At 30.5% G+C, this 24,191-nt stretch overlaps 1 protein-coding gene across 1 annotated transcript in view; it reads left to right on the top strand.

Annotated features, from left to right (window-relative positions):
* The window catches only part of LOC129989419 (sushi, von Willebrand factor type A, EGF and pentraxin domain-containing protein 1-like), a 520,410-nt gene extending 505,059 nt beyond the window's left edge, over nucleotides 1–15,351 (top strand). Inside the window, exons 13-18 of the mRNA XM_056097956.1 lie at nucleotides 2,582–2,911; nucleotides 5,991–6,260; nucleotides 7,198–7,368; nucleotides 9,251–9,388; nucleotides 12,021–12,194; nucleotides 14,632–15,351. Coding sequence (XP_055953931.1) covers nucleotides 2,582–2,911; nucleotides 5,991–6,260; nucleotides 7,198–7,368; nucleotides 9,251–9,388; nucleotides 12,021–12,194; nucleotides 14,632–14,831 — 1,283 coding nt within the window. The 3' untranslated portion in view covers nucleotides 14,832–15,351. The remainder of the gene's footprint in view (nucleotides 1–2,581; nucleotides 2,912–5,990; nucleotides 6,261–7,197; nucleotides 7,369–9,250; nucleotides 9,389–12,020; nucleotides 12,195–14,631) is intronic.
* Nucleotides 15,352–24,191: the final 8,840 nt, after the last annotated feature.

The following is a 24,191-nucleotide window of genomic DNA, read 5'->3' as shown; positions in this document are numbered from 1 at the left end:
AGGAAGATTATTTCTCTAGAGGGTAGAAGGAAAATTTGAAGAAAAAAATTGCAAGGCCCAGCTTCTAATTTTTAGTTTAATTAGCTATAAAATCTATAGCATAGATTCGTCAGTTTTACTATTTATTCATCATTTTACCTTAAGCACTGAGTGATTTTACTGCAAGTTAGAATAACTTGAGTTTGTGAGATTCAAGTCATTCTAAGCAACAGTAAAAAGTGGACTATTTACTTGACTTATGATTTCATGGAGGAGAAACAGGTTTTGGTCAATAAATTGTATTTATAGAATGTAATGAAAAAATAATTTCATGTTTTAATAGCATGGAGTCAACAAAGTCTCAATAAAAAAAAATCGAAAAATGTTACCAAAAAAACAAAAATAACTTTTTCAAGTAATTGCCAGCAATTCTACAGAATAATATAGCTTCTAGCATTTCGCCACTAACATCATTAGAATTATTTTTTAAATCAATATGTTTTAGTAATTGTTATAAAGTTACATATTCCGAAAAAAAAGGGTAAAAATTCTGTTCAGTTCTTGACAAATTTAGAATTTGTTCTATTTTATTTCTTTGTGTGTGAGTGCATCTTAGCTTTTATTTTCTTTTTTCTATTTCCGAACTTTTAATACAGAAGTTTCTAATTGATACATTCAAAGAAAACGAGACTTTTAAACTGAATAACAGATGAAGATAAAACGAGTCACTTATTTGAATTTAAAAAGTCACAAATTAATCATTGGCATAGAGGTAAAATAAACATGTATTTAATATTAATACTAAATGTACATATTTGTATCCCATTATTATTATTGTATATAAAGAAAGTATTGTAATCGTCAAAAAAATTAACCTCGTTACAGACCCTCTCTGAGATCGAAAAACACATTTTTAAAATTATGTCTGTTTATGAATAAGATAATTCAAAAATGTTTTATGCTATACGGCTAACATTTAGTGCATGGTTATTATAACAAGATGGATGAAATTTGGTAGACAATTTCAGTGTCTAAAGTATATATTTTTATCAAATTTTGATCCATGTCTATCTAAAGGTTGACAATCTGTCTCAGTAATTTCGCATACATCTAAATTCGATAATTCAAAAAAAGCAATGACTTATATTATTGAAATTCGGTATGTTATCTTGTAAATCAGTAGTTCTGTGTGGAATTTTGTGTCAAAATTGTCTAAAATTTCTGGGTCAAGAGTACCCAAAATATGTGTTCACATGACAGATTCAGTAAAAATGTAAGATTTATGCTAAAGATATAAGGTTCGTAACTATCGTTCACACATGCCATGCAATGTATTCGAAGCCTTACCCAACGTCTTTAGTTCATGCAGAAAGGGGGGGGGGGGGCGGGTTAAAAATTTATTAGAGTATGCGAGTAAGTTTCAACGAGACCACCCCCGCTATTTTTTTTTTTTTTCATTATGATGAGAAAACGTATTTTATTTTAATCTAGGAAAATTAATGGCTGATGCTTTTGTAAAACAATCTAAAAATTATATTCCTTTATATTAATGATATCCTATTACTAACTTTTTATTTTCCAATCATTTCATAAACTTGGTTGATTAATTTGTTTTCAGATACGGCATTTTCCTCTTTACAGACCTCTGCTTTTCTGGGAACTATATTTGTCTGTTCGAAATAATACGAGGGAAAGTCAAAAAGTAAAGGAATTGTTCCAATTTCTCTTTCCAAGGTTTGGTAACACTAATTGCTAGTATCCACCGTTGAATTAATGTAGTCGGAAACACTTATATGCAAATTGTCATTATTTTTCCTCTGTTAGTCGCTGTAGTGAAGCAGACGGTTAAATATGGCAGCTCCATTGCCGATGTGCACTTAGGAGGAAATGTGGGTAGTGATTTTACCTGCGAAAATTATTCGTCGAATGCAAGAGCAGTATGGTGACAGTTGCTTATCGCAAAGCAAAATCTACGAATGGATAGAACTCTTCAATCAAAGAAGAACTTCTTTATGTAGCGACGAAAAATCAGGCAGGCCATCGACGCCAATCACTGAGGGCGATATGAAAATTTTTGAGTGTATGGCAATGGAAAACAGATTAAACTAGACTAAACTGAAATCTGCAATAAAATCCAAAAGTCTAGGAAAATTGCGAAATGGTGTCATCCCGCAGCAAGAAAATGCTCGGTCACATTCTGCCAAATGGATGTTTTTTGACAATATTGGAGTAGGAACTGAAAGTGCTGGAACACCCGCCATACAGTCCAGACATGGTTCAAAGCGATTTTCATATGTTTGGATCATTGAAGAAAGCGCTAAGGGGAAGAAGATTTGCAAACGATAAAGAAGTCACTGATGCGGTGCAAAAATAGTTACAGATACAACTGCGTTTTTTTTTTTTTTTTTCCTATGGAATCAAAAAACTTGTGAAACGATGGGAAGAGTGCGTTAAAGTGCAGGGTGGTTATATAGAAAGATAATCTATGTTTTAGTTTTTTATCATTAGAATAAATGCACCTTTTCTCAAATGTCCCTTTACTTTTTGACTCTCCCTCGTACTTCGATTTCTCAGTCTAGCTAACTCTTATTTTTTCTGATAGATACTATGCCTCTGGAAACGATGATGTCTCGCACAGGATACTCACCATCTGAAACTGCTGCCGCTGCACCAGCCATGAGCCTGTGCACCTTGCCCGAAAGACTCCACAACACCCTCTTGTACAGGGGCAGCACTTTCATCGAGCCCAAGAATTCGGTCATGGCAACAGCAGCTATCAGACGAGAAAAACTTCCCTCTGGTGGATCTAATAGATATTTTCCCAATGGAACAGAAGTGCTTTTCAAATGTCTGTCAGCTTACAGTGGCAAGAAGACGACGTGGAAGATTGTTTGCCAGGATGGAGTTTGGGTTGGACGACCTCATAATTGTGGTCAGTATAGAGTTGAAAAGTATTTTACGGACAAAATTATTTCGTTAAAATTGACGGGGTTTGCTTGTAGTGGGTGTATGGTATAACACAATCAACGGGCTTCAATAACAAATAACGACGTTTATTAACACGAATAAATAGACTACAAAACACAGCCGTGACACAAGCGATACGCAGCAGCGCACTTAGAACGAACAGAATCCCACAAGTAGTAATCGGTGTTGCACAACAGCGAAGAACACAAAGCAATCAGATAGAACACAGCAAGAAGAGGGAATCTACGTAACTATTCACTAAGGTCTCTCCAAACGTCTGCTCTTCTCCTCCGCCATCTCCCTTTAGCTGTACTCAACTGCCGACTCACTATGACTACTCAACGCTCATACATATGGCTACTCAAAGCTCGAACTCAGTACTGCTTCAATATTTGTCCCTAAGATTCAGCCCTAGACCCAATTCTCAATCCACTAATCACTTGAGCTCCACTCAATGCTTGCGTTTCGTTGGACTGATCCAACCCATTCCTCATTGATTCCCTATACGACTTATTATAGACTATATTCGACTTGAATTGCTGGCCTTTTATAGTTTTCGGAGCAGGACAGAGAAGGCTCTCGAACAACCAAGCATAACTCGTCTCCTATTGGTCCTACCGCCAAACTTTTTGAAGATTCTATTATCATCCATTTTGTCACCAAAGTCGTTGCCATGTTTGTCGCCAAATCCGAGAGTCATGAATGCGACATCCGATCAGCATCCAATAGATCTGACCGTAAAATTATCTTTCCTACGATGGTATTAATTGTGCTGGGAAGCAATATTATCGATTCATAACAATATATATACAAAAGCATGACCGTTATAATATCCTCTTGAATTAAATTCGAGGAGCTTGAAAGCACAAGAAATCCTGTACAAATATACCAAGTGGCTTCCTTTCAATCTGAAAAATATTTTGCGTCCTTATCTGTGTTCATAAAATTCTATGAGCTAAATTTTAGCTGACTTCATTTAATAGTTATCGCGTTGACTCATATTTAAACAGTCGGACAGATACACTTCCTCTACATGGATTTCGCTCAAAGTTCGGAAGAAATTTACGAATTTTGCATAAAAACTTATACCAAATTTCATCCATCCAGCTTTAAGATTTTTTTTTCTTTTGAGTTATCGTGTTCATAAACAGGCAGACATAATTCCAAAAATGTGTTCTTCGGACTCATAGATATCTGAAACGTGGAGATTCGGCAGAATATCGAGTTTGAATTTTTTAATGATCTTTGTATGCAAGAAAGTAAAAAAGTTTATCTTAAAACTTTCGTCAAAATGTTTGAAAAACATTTTTTACTTAACTTTAGATCATATTCATTTGCCTTGAATCATTGCAATAGCAAAAGACGAAAAATGATTATCTGAATGAATAAATATTTCAATATTTTAAATATTCGCCAGAATTTATAAATTGTAAAGAGTATTAACGAACCTTGTAATGTTTATCTGTTCCTTGCATCAAATAAAAATATCTATAAACTAATTTTAAATATAATATAAATTTGATAACATAATATTAACATTTGTATCCATAATATTGAAAGGGTTTTTTTTGTATTTTGTCTCTCAGCAAATTCGAAATCATCGATTTATCGGAATTACCATTTTTTTACTATAATAGTCAATTTTATAATACATTTTATAGAGTATTTTATAAAGGCGTATATTTTCTAATTAATAAAAGGATCTATCATTAGTTTCCTATTCATATTTTCAGAATTTTTTACCTGTATTAATTTACAATCAGTTATTATATCTGTTTATATATAAAATATGAATCAATTTATTGCAATAATTTAATTAAATGCGATAATCTTATGAACTTAGAAGCTCTGTGTGTGTTTCACTCATAAAATTTTTCATTATTTTGATATCCTATCCCACCCAGTCACATATAAACTATACATACTATAGCTCATTCAAAGATGAATAAACTAAAATAAAAATTCGATTAATTCAGGTATTCTAATAAAGAAAACTGGGTTTAAAAGCGAATACAGCAAAAGAAAAACGATTATTTTTGAGCTACAAATAGAAATAAAGGTTTATTTTAATATTTAACTTTGAATAAATGAAACATATTTAAAAAATAAAGAGTAAGTAATTTCAGTAAATAAAGTTACAATAGTTAAATTATCACTAATTAATAAAATAATAATTACTTTAAAAGAATTTTTATGTAATGCCAAGGATAATAATTGTAATAAATAAGCAGTGTGCAGCGATTGCAAAACAAACAGAATGCCAGATTGACCCCATATAAAGTAAAACATGCTCGGATGTATCTAAGTACTAAGAATAATTCAGAAATGAAACATTTTTTTCTGCAGTTTTTAATTTTATATTCAAATTAGCCAAAATAAATTATAATTATGGAGAACGTTGTTATGGAAAATCCGTGCGATGAATTTATGGTGAGAAGTCATGCAAGCCGGTTACGGATAATTGCGTGTTATTCTGCAAGAAATATAGGTTATAAAACGCACCCACAACAATCAGAAGAACGGTGTTTGAAAAAAAAAATCAGCAATACACTAGCAGATAGCATATTATTTATTAAACAGCAGCGTAACACACAATTCTCGTCTGAAACAACTGGAGACCTTGTTTTTGGATCAGCTTTCTAAAGGGAATATATTTACTTGACCCATTCGTTTTGATCTTCCCACTTATATAGCCTCTGGAGTAAGCTATAGAACTCTCTAGAAGGATCTCGGATCTTGGTTCATAATAGAAATATCTCTAAAACTCTTGTATATTTTAAACCCCTTATTTTTGTAGCCAAATGATCACCAAGGTCGTCAATCATTACCTAGCCATACATAAGAATACTTGTAAAACTCTTTTCATTATTATGAGACTAAAGACCAGAGAAACGATATTTTAGCATTATGTTTATTATTAAAAAAAATCAAAGCACTGGAGATGAAGTATGAAATATCTACGAATTAAAATTATTTAGTTTTGCTGTATTTATCCCCACTTTTCGAATTTGTTTACATTACATATATTCCTTTCTGGTTTCCAGATACTAGAGTCCACCCTGGCCCAGTAGACCACAACCGCAACAAATCTTGCCTCTTCCAGCGCCCCAATCCCGATGTTGTGGCTTTTGTGAACGATAAGAAAGTCAAAGTGGACTCGGCGAAATTTCCTGCTGGTACAGAAGTGGTGTACAGATGCGTCGACATCGGCAAATACAGTTTCGAAGGGAGTTCTAGGAGGAGATGCGTGGGAGGACAGTGGACAGGAACAGAACCGCTGTGTCTTGGACTGTCACAGGAATACGATTATGCTCGTAAGGAAGGTCGTTTCATTTATATTTATTTTTTTCATATATCTTACATTTCATATATAATTTTTTACACGAGAACTAATTTTTCTTAAGACAAAAAATGCACCAATAACTAATAAAAATACGAAAAATTAAAAAATCTTTTTCTTAGTGTACTGAAAGATAGAAAATTTATTATCTGCTATTAAATAAATCTGTTATTAAAAATAAAAACATTATGCAGTGGCGCATTGATAAAAAATATTTTAAGTACCTAAATAGGAAACTTATTCACATTTATGGTAAATTTTTAATTTTGGGGAATATTTTTCTTGTGATAATTATCGTGGTTAATTTTCTTATTGTTTGTCTTCAGCGTTTAGTGGATTTACAATTTTTGCTTTCTGATTTTTACCAAAAAATTATTTTCTATTACTGAAAAAACGTGTTTCTAAGGGATTTTTATTATTTTCTGCTTTTTAATTTTTAATATATTTTATAACCCATTAGTGCAAAAAATTTTGGTATTTTGTAATTGCTTTTTTTTAAATATATTACCAAATACTCATAGGAAATCAAAATATAATTTAAGTTCATCGATTAATTGATGATTAATTCTGAAAATATTTAAATTCTGCATTGTAATCGAGAACACAAAAAAAAAATCAAAGTAAAATTCTTTAAGGAATTAATTTTAAGATTCTATTTTTATAAATATAATTTTTAAGATTCGAGTGAAGGAAAAATATTTTTTAAGAACCCATTTTTATAAATATAGAAGAAATTAGACTTAAATAAAGAAATATAAAAATTTCATCTGAAACTATACTTTGAAAATTAAATTATTGTATCTACAAAAATTCAAAAGTTATGTTGCAATTTTTTGCAATTTATTGTGTTTCCTTGTTCTATTCTAATGCGGTTCGACCGTTTTATTTTCGTTGGCGTTCCCGTACAGTAGAAAAAGCACCCACAATCCTGTTTCGACATACGGTGGGTCAGATTGCCCAGAGCAACGATGGAAAACTTGTTGTGTACCCGGGGACGATCCTGCATTTGGAATGCTTGTGGATTCGGAAGTATGGAACACCTCATTGGGAAGTGAGCCACAAGATCAAGAAGTATCCAGAAGGTAAGAAACAGAAATTATCATCTATAATTACAAAATTGTTTAGTTATATTAATATCCCATCTAGAAGCAACACGAAGGCCGTTTTTGTACGGACCTCGTGACTTTGAAATTGACGAGAACGACGTCTGAGGTGGCACCTCCGTCTTCAAACTTCCACACCACGTTTGACCCACGTCGACAGATTTAACATGTACAGTAGTCAACAAAAAGAAACGGAGCAACCACCGTCTTCAAACTTCCACACCACGTTTGACCCACGTCGACAGATTTAACATGTACAGTAGTCAACAAAAAGAAACGGAGCAACCACCGTCTTCAAACTTCCACACCACGTTTGACCCACGTCGACAGATTTAACATGTACAGTAGTCAACAAAAAGAAACGGAGCAACCACCGTCTTCAAACTTCCACACCACGTTTGACCCACGTCGACAGATTTAACATGTACAGTAGTCAACAAAAAGAAACGGAGCAACCACCGTCTTCAAACTTCCACACCACGTTTGACCCACGTCGACAGATTTAACATGTACAGTAGTCAACAAAAAGAAATGGAGCAACCACCGTCTTCAAACTTCCACACCACGTTTGACCCACGTCGACAGATTTAACATGTACAGTAGTCAACAAAAAGAAACGGAGCAACCACCGTCTTCAAACTTCCACACCACGTTTGACCCACGTCGACAGATTTAACATGTACAGTAGTCAACAAAAAGAAACGGAGCAACCACCGTCTTCAAACTTCCACACCACGTTTGACCCACGTCGACAGATTTAACATGTACAGTAGTCAACAAAAAGAAACGGAGCAACCACCGTCTTCAAACTTCCACACCACGTTTGACCCACGTCGACAGATTTAACATGTACAGTAGTCAACAAAAAGAAACGGAGCAACCACCGTCTTCAAACTTCCACACCACGTTTGACCCACGTCGACAGATTTAACATGTACAGTAGTCAACAAAAAGAAACGGAGCAACCACCGTCTTCAAACTTCCACACCACGTTTGACCCACGTCGACAGATTTAACATGTACAGTAGTCAACAAAAAGAAACGGAGCAACCACCGTCTTCAAACTTCCACACCACGTTTGACCCACGTCGACAGATTTAACATGTACAGTAGTCAACAAAAAGAAACGGAGCAACCACCGTCTTCAAACTTCCACACCACGTTTGACCCACGTCGACAGATTTAACATGTACAGTAGTCAACAAAAAGAAACGGAGCAACCACCGTCTTCAAACTTCCACACCACGTTTGACCCACGTCGACAGATTTAACATGTACAGTAGTCAACAAAAAGAAATGGAGAACCTCTGTAACTTTGTTGTTTATTATCACATCTTCATGTAATTAGTGCCGATGGAAAGGGCTTAAAGGGAAAGGTTTATTGGGATAGACTAATTGATTAACCCAGTTGATTAACATAGTTAATTAAGTAACGTCAATTAATTATCATGGTTAATTAAGTAATTACTATCTCGAAATTTTTTTTCATTGCGGCGATCGAGATTTTTTAATAATTCAATTCAGGGTTTCAATTTTCTTTCTGAAATTCACAGTAGTTCTTGAGGTATACTTGATTTTCTTTGCTGAAGCTGAAACATAAATAATTACATAGATAATTCACATCATCAGCAAAAATCTTAAATGAATAGTAAATGACAGATTTTAAGTTTTCTGGAAATATGATGGAGAAAAAAAAATGTATTGCTTCTCCTGTAAAATTTGTAACAGTGTAGACAGTCTCTTTTCAAAAAGACCTATTCAATTATACCTGTATCCTTTCACAAAAGAGAAGGCTTTCCATTCCTAATTTTACAATATTCTTTATATGCACGACGATATAAAGTTGACTTATTATTTCCAGGGTGGACGAGCGAGCCTGGAAGAGACTCCCAACTCGAATACCGACTGACCATTTACCATGCCAAGACGGAAGATTCTGGGATGTTCACGTGTGTCACTCCCATGGGACACCAGCATGCGGTCGAAATCGTCGTCTCCGGTAATGATAGTTTACGTTTCGTGGTCAAAAGGCCACTCTTCATTTTGAATCATTCGGGGAAGGCTCTGAGCTGGATTCATTAGGAAGTTATTAATGATCGCAGTTTACGGGTTCCATTTTAATTGTGTAAAACCACGCTCTATATTTCGGATGTTCTTATGGGAAGATGCAATTCAGTCTCTCATTACCGATATGTAATAGGGATAATAAGTTATTTTTCACGAGAATAGGTATTATCTTTAGAAATTTGTAACAACATTTCGACTTCCAATGAAAAGGATTAAATTATTTAATTGTTCAACAAAATTTCATTTGTAGTTTTGAGATTACAGTTCGGATTACAGAAATTTGATGGAAAATAAATCAGCATTGCAGAAACTATCATAGAAATTTCAGATAGACGATAATAAATTGAACAACTAAATATTCTGTTTAAGACATGCTTCAATCAGTGGAAATGGTTTTCCCAAAATTCTCTAGTATACGATGTAATAAATGTAATTATGTATTATTAATATCATGCTATTATAATACATTATGTATTATAAATACATGCTATTAATAATATTATTAACGAACAATAGTTATAAAAGATATTAGAGTGAGATGTGGGACAATTTTTATGGTGATTAATTACTGGGATGCGGTTAATATACAAGTACCAGAAAACCGAAAGTACATTTTCGACGCCTCTTTTCACACAGATTGCTAATAAAATTGTACTCGGACTATAAATGTAATTACAAAAATCACATATCATATTGCATGTTTTTAAGAATCATTGCTTTTTTTAATTACTTTGGTTATATGCTTGTAAAAACATAGACGGGCAAACAATTAATTCCAAGCAAATAATCAATTTGATACCAAATTTCATTTATTTATATCTTTAAGTTTTGTACTAAGACAACCGGGCAAACAAACTTTCTCTGAATGCATTTCCTTCAAAATTGAAAAGAAATCAATAAATTTGATCTAAAGACACCAAGTACCTCAATTCATGAACCTTACTCAAAATGTTTTAGAGTTACAGTATTCAGAAAAACAGACGTTCATAATTCCATTAATGTTTCTTTATGATTCAGGGGATTCTAAAACGTGAAAGTGTTCAAAATCTCTCGAGTTCGAATTTTTTGACCATTACAATACTTTCTCTTTGTACACTTTGTAAAGGAGAAAATAAAAAATATTGAAAAATATTTTTTAAATCTTAAATCTTAAGATTTTTTCAAAAACACAAATATGTACTTAGTTTTAGAACTTCCTATTAATTTTATTCTTCAATTTATCTGCTCAATTAGAATCTTCATATTAATCTTTATACTTCATCTTTGTACTTGCATTCGCTGTACTATCCTGACTAGAGTAGACAGATGTGGGTAAGGGATGAACATAGATGCCTCGAGTGCCAATCTTCAGAGGAATAGAGCAAGAAAATTCAGGAGATTTCTTTTTCCTTTTGAAAAAACAAAAATTAATTAATGAGACAGGACAAGGAGAAGAAAATGTAATTACTATGCCTTATGTGCCATTTAGTATTGCTACTCTAGTAACCATACGCGATGGTTCAAAAAGCTTCCGGCAATTCTTTAAGGCAGATCAAAGCAAAATCCTCGATGTTACATTGTCAATATTTTTCATAAAATCCAATAACCTTATGTTCTTGTTTAAAGAAATTTGGAATATAAATATGAATTTCACATTTTCAGTCACCTACGTGTATAACTTTGCTTAGTGACTAAAAATGACTTGACCTGAACGAAATACAAATTTTTGAAATTGTTGGTCAAGTAAAGATTGATATTATCATTATTATACTACCGATTCTTTAAATTATCTCATAGTTCTCATGGACTTGTAAAAAAAATAGAGATTCACTTTGTGAATGTATTCACTCTGTTTTCGTAAAGATATAAGATTTTGACTTTTATGTTAAAAAGTACGTAAAAGCCTTCACCACTGTTTTGCCTGAAGCGGTAAGAGATGTGCTAGGATAGAACCTGGGACTTTGTGGTTAGCAGTCCAGTAACTAAACCCTTTTACCAAAACGATCGTTTGGGTAGAAGAGTTGTTAACTGGCTTATATGCTATTCACCACAGTACTCTCCCTCCAGTGAGTCGGAGGTGAGACGAACGATATGACTGTTGAGTGGTGATATATATTAAGCTGTTGTCTTAATGGGCCTGTACCCAGTTTGAATAGCGCCAAGCGTTATGGCGAGCGTGTGTGGGTGCTGATGCTGCGTCAAGTGAATCTGACAACTTTGGTTGCGGGTAGATGGCGCCACAACAGCTGTACGAAGGTTGTAGGTTCATCGTCCGAGGTCACCAATGAAGCGGTATGTTATGCGCGATGGATAGAACCTGAAACTTTGTGATTAGCAGTCCAGTAACTAAACCATTTTACCAAAACGATCGTTTGGGTAGAAGAGTTATTAACTGGCTTATATGCTATTCACCACATGCCTAAAATATTGCGCAAATCCTATCTAAAAATATTAAATACATTAACTCCGAATCAAAGAATTAAATACATCGACAAAACTTTACAGTACCATAGACTAAATGCAATATATCAAAGTATGAAAGAAATTTTCTTTAACACGTTTGTTTAAATGTTTGTCTTTTCCAGCTGTGCATTGTCAACCGTTTCCTGAAACTGGCGGACTGTTGTTAAGTACGACTGTGACGAAAATGAATGTTAAAGTTGTGTTTTCTTGCGAAGCCGGAAGAAAATTGATAGGCAACGAACAAGCAATGTGTTTACCATCTGGTCAGTGGTCAGCAAAGCCTCCTATATGTCAAAGTAAGTTGAGTTTTAGTTCAGATAACTTGACTTCATTGCACATAAAGATATAATAAAGTATCTGAAGATGGCACGATCGATAACGTTAGTAAATGTAGTAGGGGATTTCAGCATTTGTTTAAATTTTTATTAATAAAGAGCCAAGAAAATTCTACGGTAACGTTCCACGTTAAGTTAGTACAATATCATATCTTGTTGACAAGGAAATTTGCATTGGTTGCCTTCCAGTTTACCTCCTTCAATATAGTTATTCGATTGAAGAAAAATAATACACTATTGAATATGATAGACTTTTTAATTTCTTTAATAATATTTGATGAATCTTCTCAATGATTTATGATTCTTACATAAATCGCAAGAAATTTCATTAATTTAATTATAAGGATCATCATAAATGACTGCAATGACTATCGCTCTTATTCCGATTAAATCAAAAAATATTTGTTAAATACCGGGTGTTTCAAAAATGACCGGTATATTTCAAAAATCAATAAAAATTAAAAGGCAGTGATAAAAATGCACGGTTTGTTGCAATATGCTTGGGAGAACAGTAAATTTTCAGGCAGGCAAACTTACGAAATTAGTTACAATTATCAACAACAGATGGCGCTGCAGTCTGGAAAAATCTAAACTACGATATTTTCCAAATATCCACCATGCGCAGCAATAACATGGCGTAGTCTCAGAATGAAATGAGCAGAAACCCGTGTAAACGTCTCAGGCGGGATGGCTTCACATGCAGAACAGACGTATTGCTTCAGTTGTTCAATTGTTTCAGGACTGTGGCGGTTCATCTGATCTTTCAAGTGTCCCCACAGAAAGAAGTCGCAGTGGTTCATGTCTAGCGATTTCAAAAATTTTCAAGCAAATCCTTTATTGTATCGCTTTTCGGCTCTTTGGTTACATTAAACATTCGTTGAAAACTTCGTCTTGTTACAACAACACTGTGTTCTACGCGGTGGAATTCCAACACCAGAAAAGTCCTTTGTTCTAAGGAATAAACCAATTTTTCACAACAAACTTGCCATCTGTGAACAGCACACGCTTAAAGCAGAAAGAAGATTTACAGAATGGCGAACTCAGACTGCGTTTTCTTCTATATCTTGCAAATCGCCTGCAGCGCCATCTGTTGTTGTAAACTGTAACTAATTTCGAAAGTTTGTCTACCTGAAAATTTACTGTTGTCGCAAGCATATTGCAACAAACGGTATATTTATATCGCTGCCCGTTTAGTTTTTATTGATTTTTGAAATATACCGGTCATTTTTGAAACACCGGGTACTTATTCTACTATATTTCATGTTTTTTTTTTTTTTTTTTTTTTTTTTTTATGATGATTTGATGATGGATTCAAATTTTTTCAACGTTTGAGTTTTCGAAGGCATTTAAGAAAGTTTTTATATTTTATTATTATTTCATTTATATCCGAATTATTTCAACTTGAAATAGATAGATTCCCTTAATAAAAATAAAATAAAATGAAATTTGTATTTCTTTTTTCCTAAAAGAAAATGAAAATCAATACAGATAAATTAATTTATTCAAAAAATAAAAAATTGGCCTGATTGCATTTACTGATTTTATTATATTTAAAAAAAAAAACTCTACAAAATCTTAAAAATAAGCATCCTAAATGAAAAAAAAAGGTTGTTTTAGAATTTTAACATTGGAATTACCTCACCTGTCAAAATTATCGGTCAATTTCTAGTAGTCCTATTGTTAAAGATGATGGATGATACTAATAAACATTATTTTTTTTTTCAAACGCTGCTTCATCCATCGCAGTTTTAGTTTGAAATAAAAGTGATTATATTGCTTTCAATATTTTATTAAATATTATGTTATTTGTATAATTGTCCTTTTTTTTTTTACTATTTATACTGACACTCAATAGATAGTGTTTAAAAAGCTACGAGATTCGAATGACTTAAGGTATCTCATTTCTATGCAATTTCGAATTCTACAAAATGAAGCTACTTTTATTTTAAATGTAGAGTAAATTTCAATACAGAATATCAACTACTATTATTTGGAAATCAATTTTGTTTTTATCAGGTTATCAGTTATCTTCATATACAGCAGAGTCTTTTGTAAGATTATTTATCGCGACGTAATCATAGAATCAGTCACAATTGCAGATTTATTGTGAGCATCAATATTTTCAAAATATAGATGTTTCTCTAAAATAATCATCAATGGAACGTTCAAAAACTAGAAGCAAAGAAGTCAAACCCTGCTTGTTTTCTCCAGAAACAAACCAATATTTCTGATCTTTCAATACTTCTTTCTTTAATGATATAACCGTTCGATATTTTTGTTGTTTTCCATTAAAAAAAAGGAATTACCTCTTCTTGAAATATTTTCCTGTATGTAATATTGTTATTCGCGTACTGTTTCTGGAAGTTGAACTTGCTTATCTTTTCCCTTTTTCTTTCAGAAATCCCTCTCTGTCCTTATCCCGGGACCAGCAAAAGTGTGACCAACTCGAACGTGAAGTTCTATTACGAAATCTCCGAAACAATCACTTTCGGTTGCAAAAGCGGCTACAAAATCCAAGGACGGACTGTTCTCCAGTGCCTAGATGGCGGCCGGTGGTCAGGCACCGTCCCGACGTGCCATCCCATCAAAAAAGGCTAATAAAACTAGCTATAAAAACATCCCCCCCTCTCCACACATCGAGCAAAAAAGAACGCGTCGTGAATATATAAAAAGGGACAGACCAAACAAACCAACAAAACAAGCCCGTGGTCCGATGGTGGCAGAGTCCGATTGCAGGAATATATCCACAAACACTCGCACAATTCTGACTGTCAAGACTAGCTGTGCGAACAAGAGTTTATGCTGTTGTCTTATCATAACTGTGAGACCAAAGTTTTATAAGAATTGCATTTGTTTTCGGTGTCTGAAAATTTTAAGCATATTTTGAAAGCATATTTTATTCTTCTCGGTATCGCTTCGCATAATATAAGAAAAAAGGGGAAAAGATAGAGTCACGAAATATATACAAAATCTGGTATTTTGAGTCAAAAGAGAAAGAATTCTGCTGGTGCATATTGTGAGAGGTTTTCTTTTGAATAATTTGCTCTGTATGATTCCTTTAAAATTTAAATTTTCAAATTCTTAGATTCGAAAATTATAAACTTGTATCTATCTATCATGAAAATATATCGATATTAAATTCCAGAGTTAGTTTCCAAAGCTTCTAATCATATAACTGAATAATAATTAACGATTCATTTATATGTATTCTTATGAAAATATGTTTTTTTTTTCAAAAATAGTTTAAACTTTAAAAAAATAATCGGCGCTTGTCTCAATCTTATTTCAGTATGTAAGATACGATTATACTTTTCTAGTATCCATACCAAGCTATTTACTTTTTAGCTAGAATGAAAGTTTTCTAGTATCTTCAAAACCAGCTAAGATTTGGTTATTGTTAAATTTTCTCGCTTTTATACCAGCTTTTTTCTAGAAATATTCAAGTTTCCTGTTATTATTATTCATCAATATGTTCCAAAAGTAATCTGATTTGAAATAATTAATTTTTCATAAACATAATAGATAATTGGGCATTTCTTAGTAAATACGCATAGTTTTTTCATTTTGGTTTGAACTATTTTAAATATCGCCTACTTTGAATTTGTGAGCATCTTGTAACTAGATGCAATTAAGGTCGGGATTTGAAAAAATTTTCTATTACATTTTTGAAATAATCAGTAATATTACAAAATATTTTCATGAACTTGAAATATTTAAAATTCTAATTTATCTTTTATCGCTGACATATTTCATTGCAATTTGAAATTTATAATCTGGGATTCGATAATCTGAAATGGCAACAACAAACTTGTTTAACCAAGTGAGTGGAAAAAAGTTTAATTGCAAGATTAGTGGAAAAAAAATTATTTCCTTCCAATATTATTACAATATTTAAAATTGAATCAATCACTTCATAGATACTTAAACGGAAACACGGGACAAGGATAACAATATATCTTTATGTTTCGTAAAATATTCAACTTTAAGTGTTTTCATTTAAATTTCATTCTACTCAAAACTTAATTATAATTTTGTATTTGTCAATCTATATATACTGTAGAAAAGTAATTTTTTTTTTCCTACTGAAGATTTTTTTTTGAATTTTAAGCTTCAATAAAACACTTTTTACGTGCATTTGGATTTTTTTGTTTTATTTTGATAAGGATAATAGGAATCAATAATCCATTCATAAATATTCAGATTAAACTAATTCCTATTCAATTCCCGTTAATAGTCTTTAACTTAATCAAACATTTACTAAGCTTGAAATAATTATTGTGTTGAATGGAATTTAAGATAAAAGTCATATCGCTTGTTGAAAGAAAACTACAGATTTTTTTTTAATTAATTGATAGTGACGAGTCATAGAAACCGTTGATTCAAATGCAGAGCAAATTATTCAAATGCAAGATAGCAGCTTTGAAATAAGTAACATCTAAAATCAAATTTTTGATTAATCTTTTGCTCTTCACATAGTGTCTTCCAAATGAACAAGAACTTAACTTACTCTTCAAAGGAAGGCACACAAAAAGATTTAGATGCTGATTTATACACCTGCAACATATCATAATATATACATAATCAATAACTTACTGCAAACATTATTATGTTAATTTCATATTTTAAATTAACATTAATTTTTTTTCTTCATTGATTACAGGTGATGATTTAGCAAGTTTTTAATGCCGTATTACCTCGAAAATAATTCCTAGTTTGAACTTTCAGGATGCTGCTGGTAATACAAATCCAACCCAAAAAAATCAACTTGTAAGTTTATAAATGATATCCACTGCAATGAATGACCATTTGCAGTAAAAACCAAATTTGATGCTTAACCTTATAATAAGTTTTTTTCTTTAAAGGAAACCTCCGTTCCTAATCTCATGGGGCTTTTTTTTTCACTGATGTACTGATTATATTCCTAAATTTTACTGGAAAAAATCATTCTAATTCTGTTACAGTATTTTGTTTTTATCGCGATTTTTATTTGTGTATAAATTGATATTTCTAAAAAAGTTTTTTAAAAATTAGTATAATCAAGTGATATTATTTTTACGTAATCTTAAACTATGAATCAAGTTCCCCTCAATTTTTTTTTATTTACGAATTAAATATATTTTATTCGGATATGTCCTTTTCAAAAGATTTTTTTTTTGTAGTATATCATATATAAATACCCTAATTCGATATTCTGCAAAATATTCTGTATAAATGAACATAATAGCCAATAATATATCATTAAATATTCTATAACATATCTTCTAAAAGAACCATAATGTTTCGTTATAAATTATTCCAAAAATATTCTATGAAACTATTCTATTCTATTTTCGAGAGTTCCATAGCCAATCTAATCTCATTTCTGAATTTTCTACAAATAATAAGCCATGTTTATCCCCTCAAACAGCCGGGTGAAACCACCAAAATTACAAACAAGTATTCCACACTCCACGAACTCGAATGCAGCTGCAATGCCACACCCTCATAATTACCAATCAAATCCCCATAATAGCAATTTTTGCGCGTAGCCAATCTTGAAGCTCATTTCAAGGCACACTTGCGAAACTAATTACAATCAATTTGTAAGAATACATTTAATTGGCTACTGGTTGTAACTATTCATAGAAAGTGATAATATCGGCTGCGTTATATACATATTTAATACTTTCTTCTGCTTTAGTATTAATGAAATTCCATTTAGAGAGTGTGTTATTTTAACAATTATATAAAAATTTCATTGAACAATTTACGGTTACACTAAAAGCTAATTTGTTGAAATTGTTTTCAGCAATCCGTTCCGTTCGCAGATTGCATTTTTAAAAGCCAAAATTATCGGAGATATTTTTAAGTGTTTTGAACTCAAACAATTTCATGAGTTTTGCGCTATTACAGCAACGTTATATATATATATATATATATATATATATATATATATATATATATATATATATATATATTTCTCTCTCCAAAAAGATCAATCAGTCGTGATAGTTTTTATCTATTTTTGGTTCATATTTGGGTTCTGTGAAATAAGTTAGACTTTTCTTCTTTTAAAAATCAAATTTAAATTAAACTCAAAGAACGTTTTTAGTATCGCTGATGATCTTTTTTGATATACTTTTAACTACTCCATTTCAGATATTTCTTAGTCCCATTTTCCACAACAAAATCCTCTATGTTATAAAGAAGGCGCCACGAGTCACAAGTGATAATAACGTATAATTCCATATAAAACTATCTGAATATTTATAAATTAAAGATTGCACCCAGAAATTCTTTAAGAGTTACTTCAACATAAAGCAGGAATCATCCAATCAGAATTATTCTTCATCCTCAACAAAAGGTAATATGCATAACTCTAAATAACTACCGCCCCCCCCCCCTACAACGCATCCTAATTTGAGACATTTTGATCTAGAATCTTTTGTTTGAAGTATTCTGTAGCAGCATCATAATAAATCAAAGTCTTTTTCTTTCTAAATCTAGCTTTAAGAAGCTTCTGTGGTAGAACCTAAATTGAAATTAATTTAAACTTTACAGGTATTCATGTAGTGCCTTTTTAACATTCATCTTTTCAAACTGATAATCAAGGTAATATGTAAATCATATAACATTATCTTTATAATTATGCAGTTTTTTAAATCATCATCCTAAATCTGAAGAATAAGGAAATATCTTTCATATCAAAAGACAATAAGTTTTCTCAGATATCCTATAAAATGTTAGTAAAATCAACTTAATAATAATAAAGAAAAGCAAGATTCTAGGAATTAAGTATGCAGTTGTCCACTTTCTTTTCTTCAAAATGATAAATTATTGAAATTAATTACATCAATGAATAAAAAAACATTGTAAAATAATTCATAAATAAAAATCTGGTGATATTCTTCAAGATTTTTCTGAAATTTAATTTTCTCAATCCATGTACATTAACAATTTTGTTCTTAAAAAAATTAAAAATTGTTAATAATCTAAATTTATTCGATATTTTCAAAAGAATTAAAAGAATTTCTTTAATGTAAAAGAAATATTTTTTATCTTTTTTATGTGGTTGGTGTTTTGTTTTTAAATTCATAGTAAATTAAATATTTCCTGAACTTAAGAAACAGTACTTTATTTTCAATGCAGAAATACTTTATCAAAAAAAGAGTATCCAAAAAAATCAATTCTACTTAATTATTGAATTTGTTTTTCAAATCAAACAAAAAAAAAACTTAATGCATACTTTTTGTAATTTTCTTTTAACCAACGAACGAAAGAAACATATTGCAAGTTTTAAACTCTAAATCACCTTTCTTCAATTATAACAAACTTCTTTAATTACAGAATAATTAACCCACCATATTTAAAAAATCATAAAAATTAATTTTGTTATATATAAGTGATTGGTCAGTGGATATCATTCGTTCCAAAACGATCCTTGATAGCCATTCACTGATTTACCATAATTTTTTTTGTATATATTTGCATTTTTTGTATTAAAAACTTTTCAAAAATAAAAAATACTTGTAATAATATTTTCCTCTACATTTAAATTTTCGTTACCCCTTTAGCTGCTTGGTTGAGCCTTTGCAATATCAAATATCTGAGTACTTTCTACCTTCTACTTTCTCTTCCTATAACTTTGCCTTTGAAGCTTTTACAATCTTTGTTTCTATAGAAAATGCAGCTCTTGATAGACACCATAATAATATATATTTCTAATAAACGGAAAGGTCTAAGCAGCCCTTAAATTCAGACTACATAAATTAATTATGTAACTCACAAAATAATTATGATGCAAATGTTAAAAAAAAAACTCCTTTTATTCATGTATAAAATTAATTTATGTGAATATTAAAAAATTGATTTATATATTGATATACAATTTTTATATAGTTATGCAAAAATTGACAATATTAAAAAAAAATTGATTTACGTTTCATTACATCATTACAAAAAAATTATTTGGTATTTTGATCTTTCAGCCATTCCCAAAGTGCTTTGTTAGAAATAGTTGCATTTAGATTTTTAATGATAAATTTGTATGATCAGCAAAAGGCTTCGATGCAGACATTGATTTGAAACTTGTACCTCAGAACCAAATAAAGGTATGCCAACTTTGGGAGAACTTTGATCGAAACTGCTTGCAAAAAAGCAACAAGATATTTTTTTGTAAACAGTGTCTTCAATTCTTTACCGTATAATCAAAGAACGTCACTGCCCTTAGCCAATTTCTCAATAGATCATAAAAATTGTATATAAATTATCCGTTACCTATGACATTCTTATAATTTAATTGTTATTACATTATTATTGCTGACTTGCATATATTACTATGGCTTGATACAAAACTACATTCAACATGCAAAGCTGTAATCTTTTGAAACCGTAATCTGGTCCTGTGATAAAAAAAAAATATATATTGAATTCCAACTTTAAATACGCAGGTTGAAGATAGAATCTCAGCAGAAACAGAATGAGCTAAGAAGTCTAAATAAATTGGCAAGTTATACAATAAATTATTTTTAAAATCTTTACTTATATGGTCTGTAGAATAAAGTATAAACAAAATGGGAAAATAAGGAAGACGAGAAATTTTTCATTTAAATTTTAAGAAATTATTTAAGAAATTTCTAAGAATTTTTTTTATTTATTATTTTTTTTTCGAATAGTTTTGACAAAAAATAATTCGTTTGTATTCACCCAAATTTCCAGTTATAATCGAACCATATTCATTCCTGTTGAAATTCCACTTTCTATTATACACCTTAATTATTTTTTATATTATTGTTGATTTAAATACGTGTTTGCAATTATATCACACTCTAATATCAGATAACACTGAATCAGCATCTAGATCAACTAAGATGAGAGCAAAACGAATTAAAGGATAATACAAAGCTGTTGCAAATTCTGAAAGTGTAACATCGTTCTGAAAAATTTTGAGAACTAAATGTTGTGTGCCTTTTTTGATGCTTCATTGTCTGTCAAAAATCTGTGTAGTTTTTGGTAGTTTGGAAAACGATAGTCATTTATTTAGAGGAAAAATAAACCACGATCATCATATAAGATGGCTTACTTGAATGTATGACGTAAAAGACATTAGTAGTGTGAATGTGTTTATTTAATTACTTAAGTTCAATTAGAATTCCGTTGACAAGATAATTATAAACCAGAATATCATCACACTTTCTAAACGGTGAGATTTATAAAAAAAAAAATTCTTTTAGAAGAAAGGATTGTATGATTTCGAATAAATACGTATAAAACAAATGTTATAAAGGATGATCGTTGTAAGTATATATCTTTTCATGATTCTAAGTGATTTATAATGGTTGATTGAGCATTATATTTACGTGAAATAAAAAGCAAGTTTTTGTACACTGTTGCTATAAGTGGGAAAATAACAAAACTTTTGTTGAAGAAACAAATTCGTAGCAATATTTCTAGATAGCAATTATCAAGATAATTTTTAATTAGAATATTATAAATAAATTATAAATGAAAAATGTTTAAAAATATTAGCACTGAAAGAAATCATTTCAGATTGAATCACTTTGCTTTTATATTAATATGATATAGAGTTAATTGGATCGCCGCAATTTGTATTTCAACAATTTATTAGATGGTTTTCTAACTATTCCTACGTATAAAAATTCGAATAACTTCAAAATATTTAATGATTTTTATTACATCTTTATGGAACACAAAATTTCACATGACTGTAATTTTACTCATTTGAGAAGAGACAATCACAATACAGAAATTTCATAAGTAAAAGATAATTTATTATTGGATATTTGGAATTTGAATTGGGTGGAATGAGCTTAAAATTCCGAAGCAATTCATGTAAAATTCATAAAATGAAAAAAGAAATTTTTATCATATAATATCAATGAAGAAATCATCCAGAAATCTTGTTTCTTAAGTGACTATTGAGTGCTAAATAAATAAATTAGTTAGATACCAAAAAAGTTTTTTTTTTTCATGCGCTCTTTCTTTATAGATTCCCTTAGAAATAAAATTACTATTAAAACGTATGGTGCTACCTCGGTATTACCTTAAATAATGGTTTTGTTGTTTTCTTCTGATTTACACTTAACAATATCAATGAAGAAACCAGCCAGACCGAAATCTTGTTCTTGAAGTGACTGTTGAAAGAAGCGCTAAATAAATAAACATCAAAAGTGTTTTTATCATATACTTTTTCTGTACTGATTCTCCTAGAAATAAAAGTGTTTTTATAAAAACAAGTGAAACTAGCTTCCATACTACCTTAAATGTTGGATTTGCTGTTTTCTTTGAATTTATACGCTTCAACTAGGTGGACCTGCGTTTGACTTAAAGAATTTTCTGAGTTATTTCATTCTATGTTTTGTAATTTAGTATACTTTTGAAGCTGTTAATATTAGTGTCAACTATTTTATTTATTTGCACATTATTGAGTTCTGAAAATTTTTAGTAGGAAATAAAGTTTAAGGTTTTTATTCCCAATAAATTATTATTATCTTAGACAGCAATATTATTCGCTTTTGAATCTCTCTACTATTAAAAATAATATTAAATAAACTTTTAAAATTCTATCTGTATTGCAACTTCATCATTTTTGTGTTTATACAGTGTTGGTTTATAAGGTAGTAGATCCATTTTTACTACATTATTTTTAATGCATTTTTTTCAAGATTAAAATATGCATAAAATTTATAAGAATGTCACATAAAACCATTCATTTTTTTAATGTTTGGTTCATTAATATATTTATTCATATATTTTTCAAAATCCTCCATTATGTTTTCACTATATATATATGTAAATTATGACTTTGATGTGATGTTAAAACAGTACAAAACTATAGTTAAGTGTGATGAAATTCTGGCATTTTTTGTATCATATCTTCTCAAATAAAGAATAAGAATTATGGTTTCTTGTTTCAATTTTTCAGGATTTTTGTAAGCATTTCTTACGGTTTCATTTTTAACTATGTAAGTTTCTTTTATTTTTCTGTTTAACCCTTTAAAGGACCATTTTTTTTTCTAGTCATATTATGTTAAAATATTTTTAGGCTTGAAATTAGAATAAGAAAAAGGAATCATTTAGCTTATTAGATAAATTTAATTTGATTAATTAATTAATTTGGTTAATTAATAATTAAGTGACAAACCAATAGACATCATTTTGTGTGAGATAAAGAACTGAAGCATCTAAGTTTCTGTCTTTCTAAAAAGATTTGTCAGAACTTATGCCAACCTACATAATTTCATACAAAGATTGATAAATTTGGTGGGAAGCATACTTCCCACGGCCTTAGAAAGGGTTAATAGAAATTTAATGTTGACATACATGCATTTTTTTAACATTTTAAATTTCCTAAAAACATTTCTAATTTCCACAAATCAAACATTTCAAGCGAATTTTCGCATTTTGGTTGAAATTATATTAACCTTTCCAGACCCAAAGGTATAGATTTTGGTACAAATATAGTTACCAACACACACAAAAGATTCACAAAAATCGCGATTAATATTCTACACACACACACACACACACACACACACACACACATATATATATATATATATATAAATATATATATAGTTTTTAAGCGTCTTTGAATAAACATATATTGGGTTTTAGTCTTGCAAAATGATAGTTAATTTTAAAAAGTGGAATGCAAAAATTTCGGTAATAAGAAACAAATTTGAATTTATTTTTACTTTTTGCAAAATATAGATAAATGTAACGTTGTTATATAATGGTTTCCGAAAATATAATTAAAGTAAAAATTAAGAAAATTGAAAAATAAAAGTTTCAATGAAATTACTGTCATAAAAATTTCTAAATGTACCTCAACAAAATTATTTTGAGCAGTTAGGCAAAAATACATGTTAAGCAAATAAATATAAGTGCATTATATTTGTTTTCTACGCTTACACAAACATTTTTCATTTTCGAGACTTTGATGGGGAAGTCTCTGCT

The sequence above is a fragment of the Argiope bruennichi genome, chromosome 2 (assembly GCF_947563725.1).
Source record: "Argiope bruennichi chromosome 2, qqArgBrue1.1, whole genome shotgun sequence".
In the NCBI taxonomy this organism is placed as follows: domain Eukaryota; kingdom Metazoa; phylum Arthropoda; class Arachnida; order Araneae; family Araneidae; genus Argiope; species Argiope bruennichi.
Note: the sequence above shows the minus strand (reverse complement) of the source record. Positions and strands in the feature narration are given on the sequence as shown.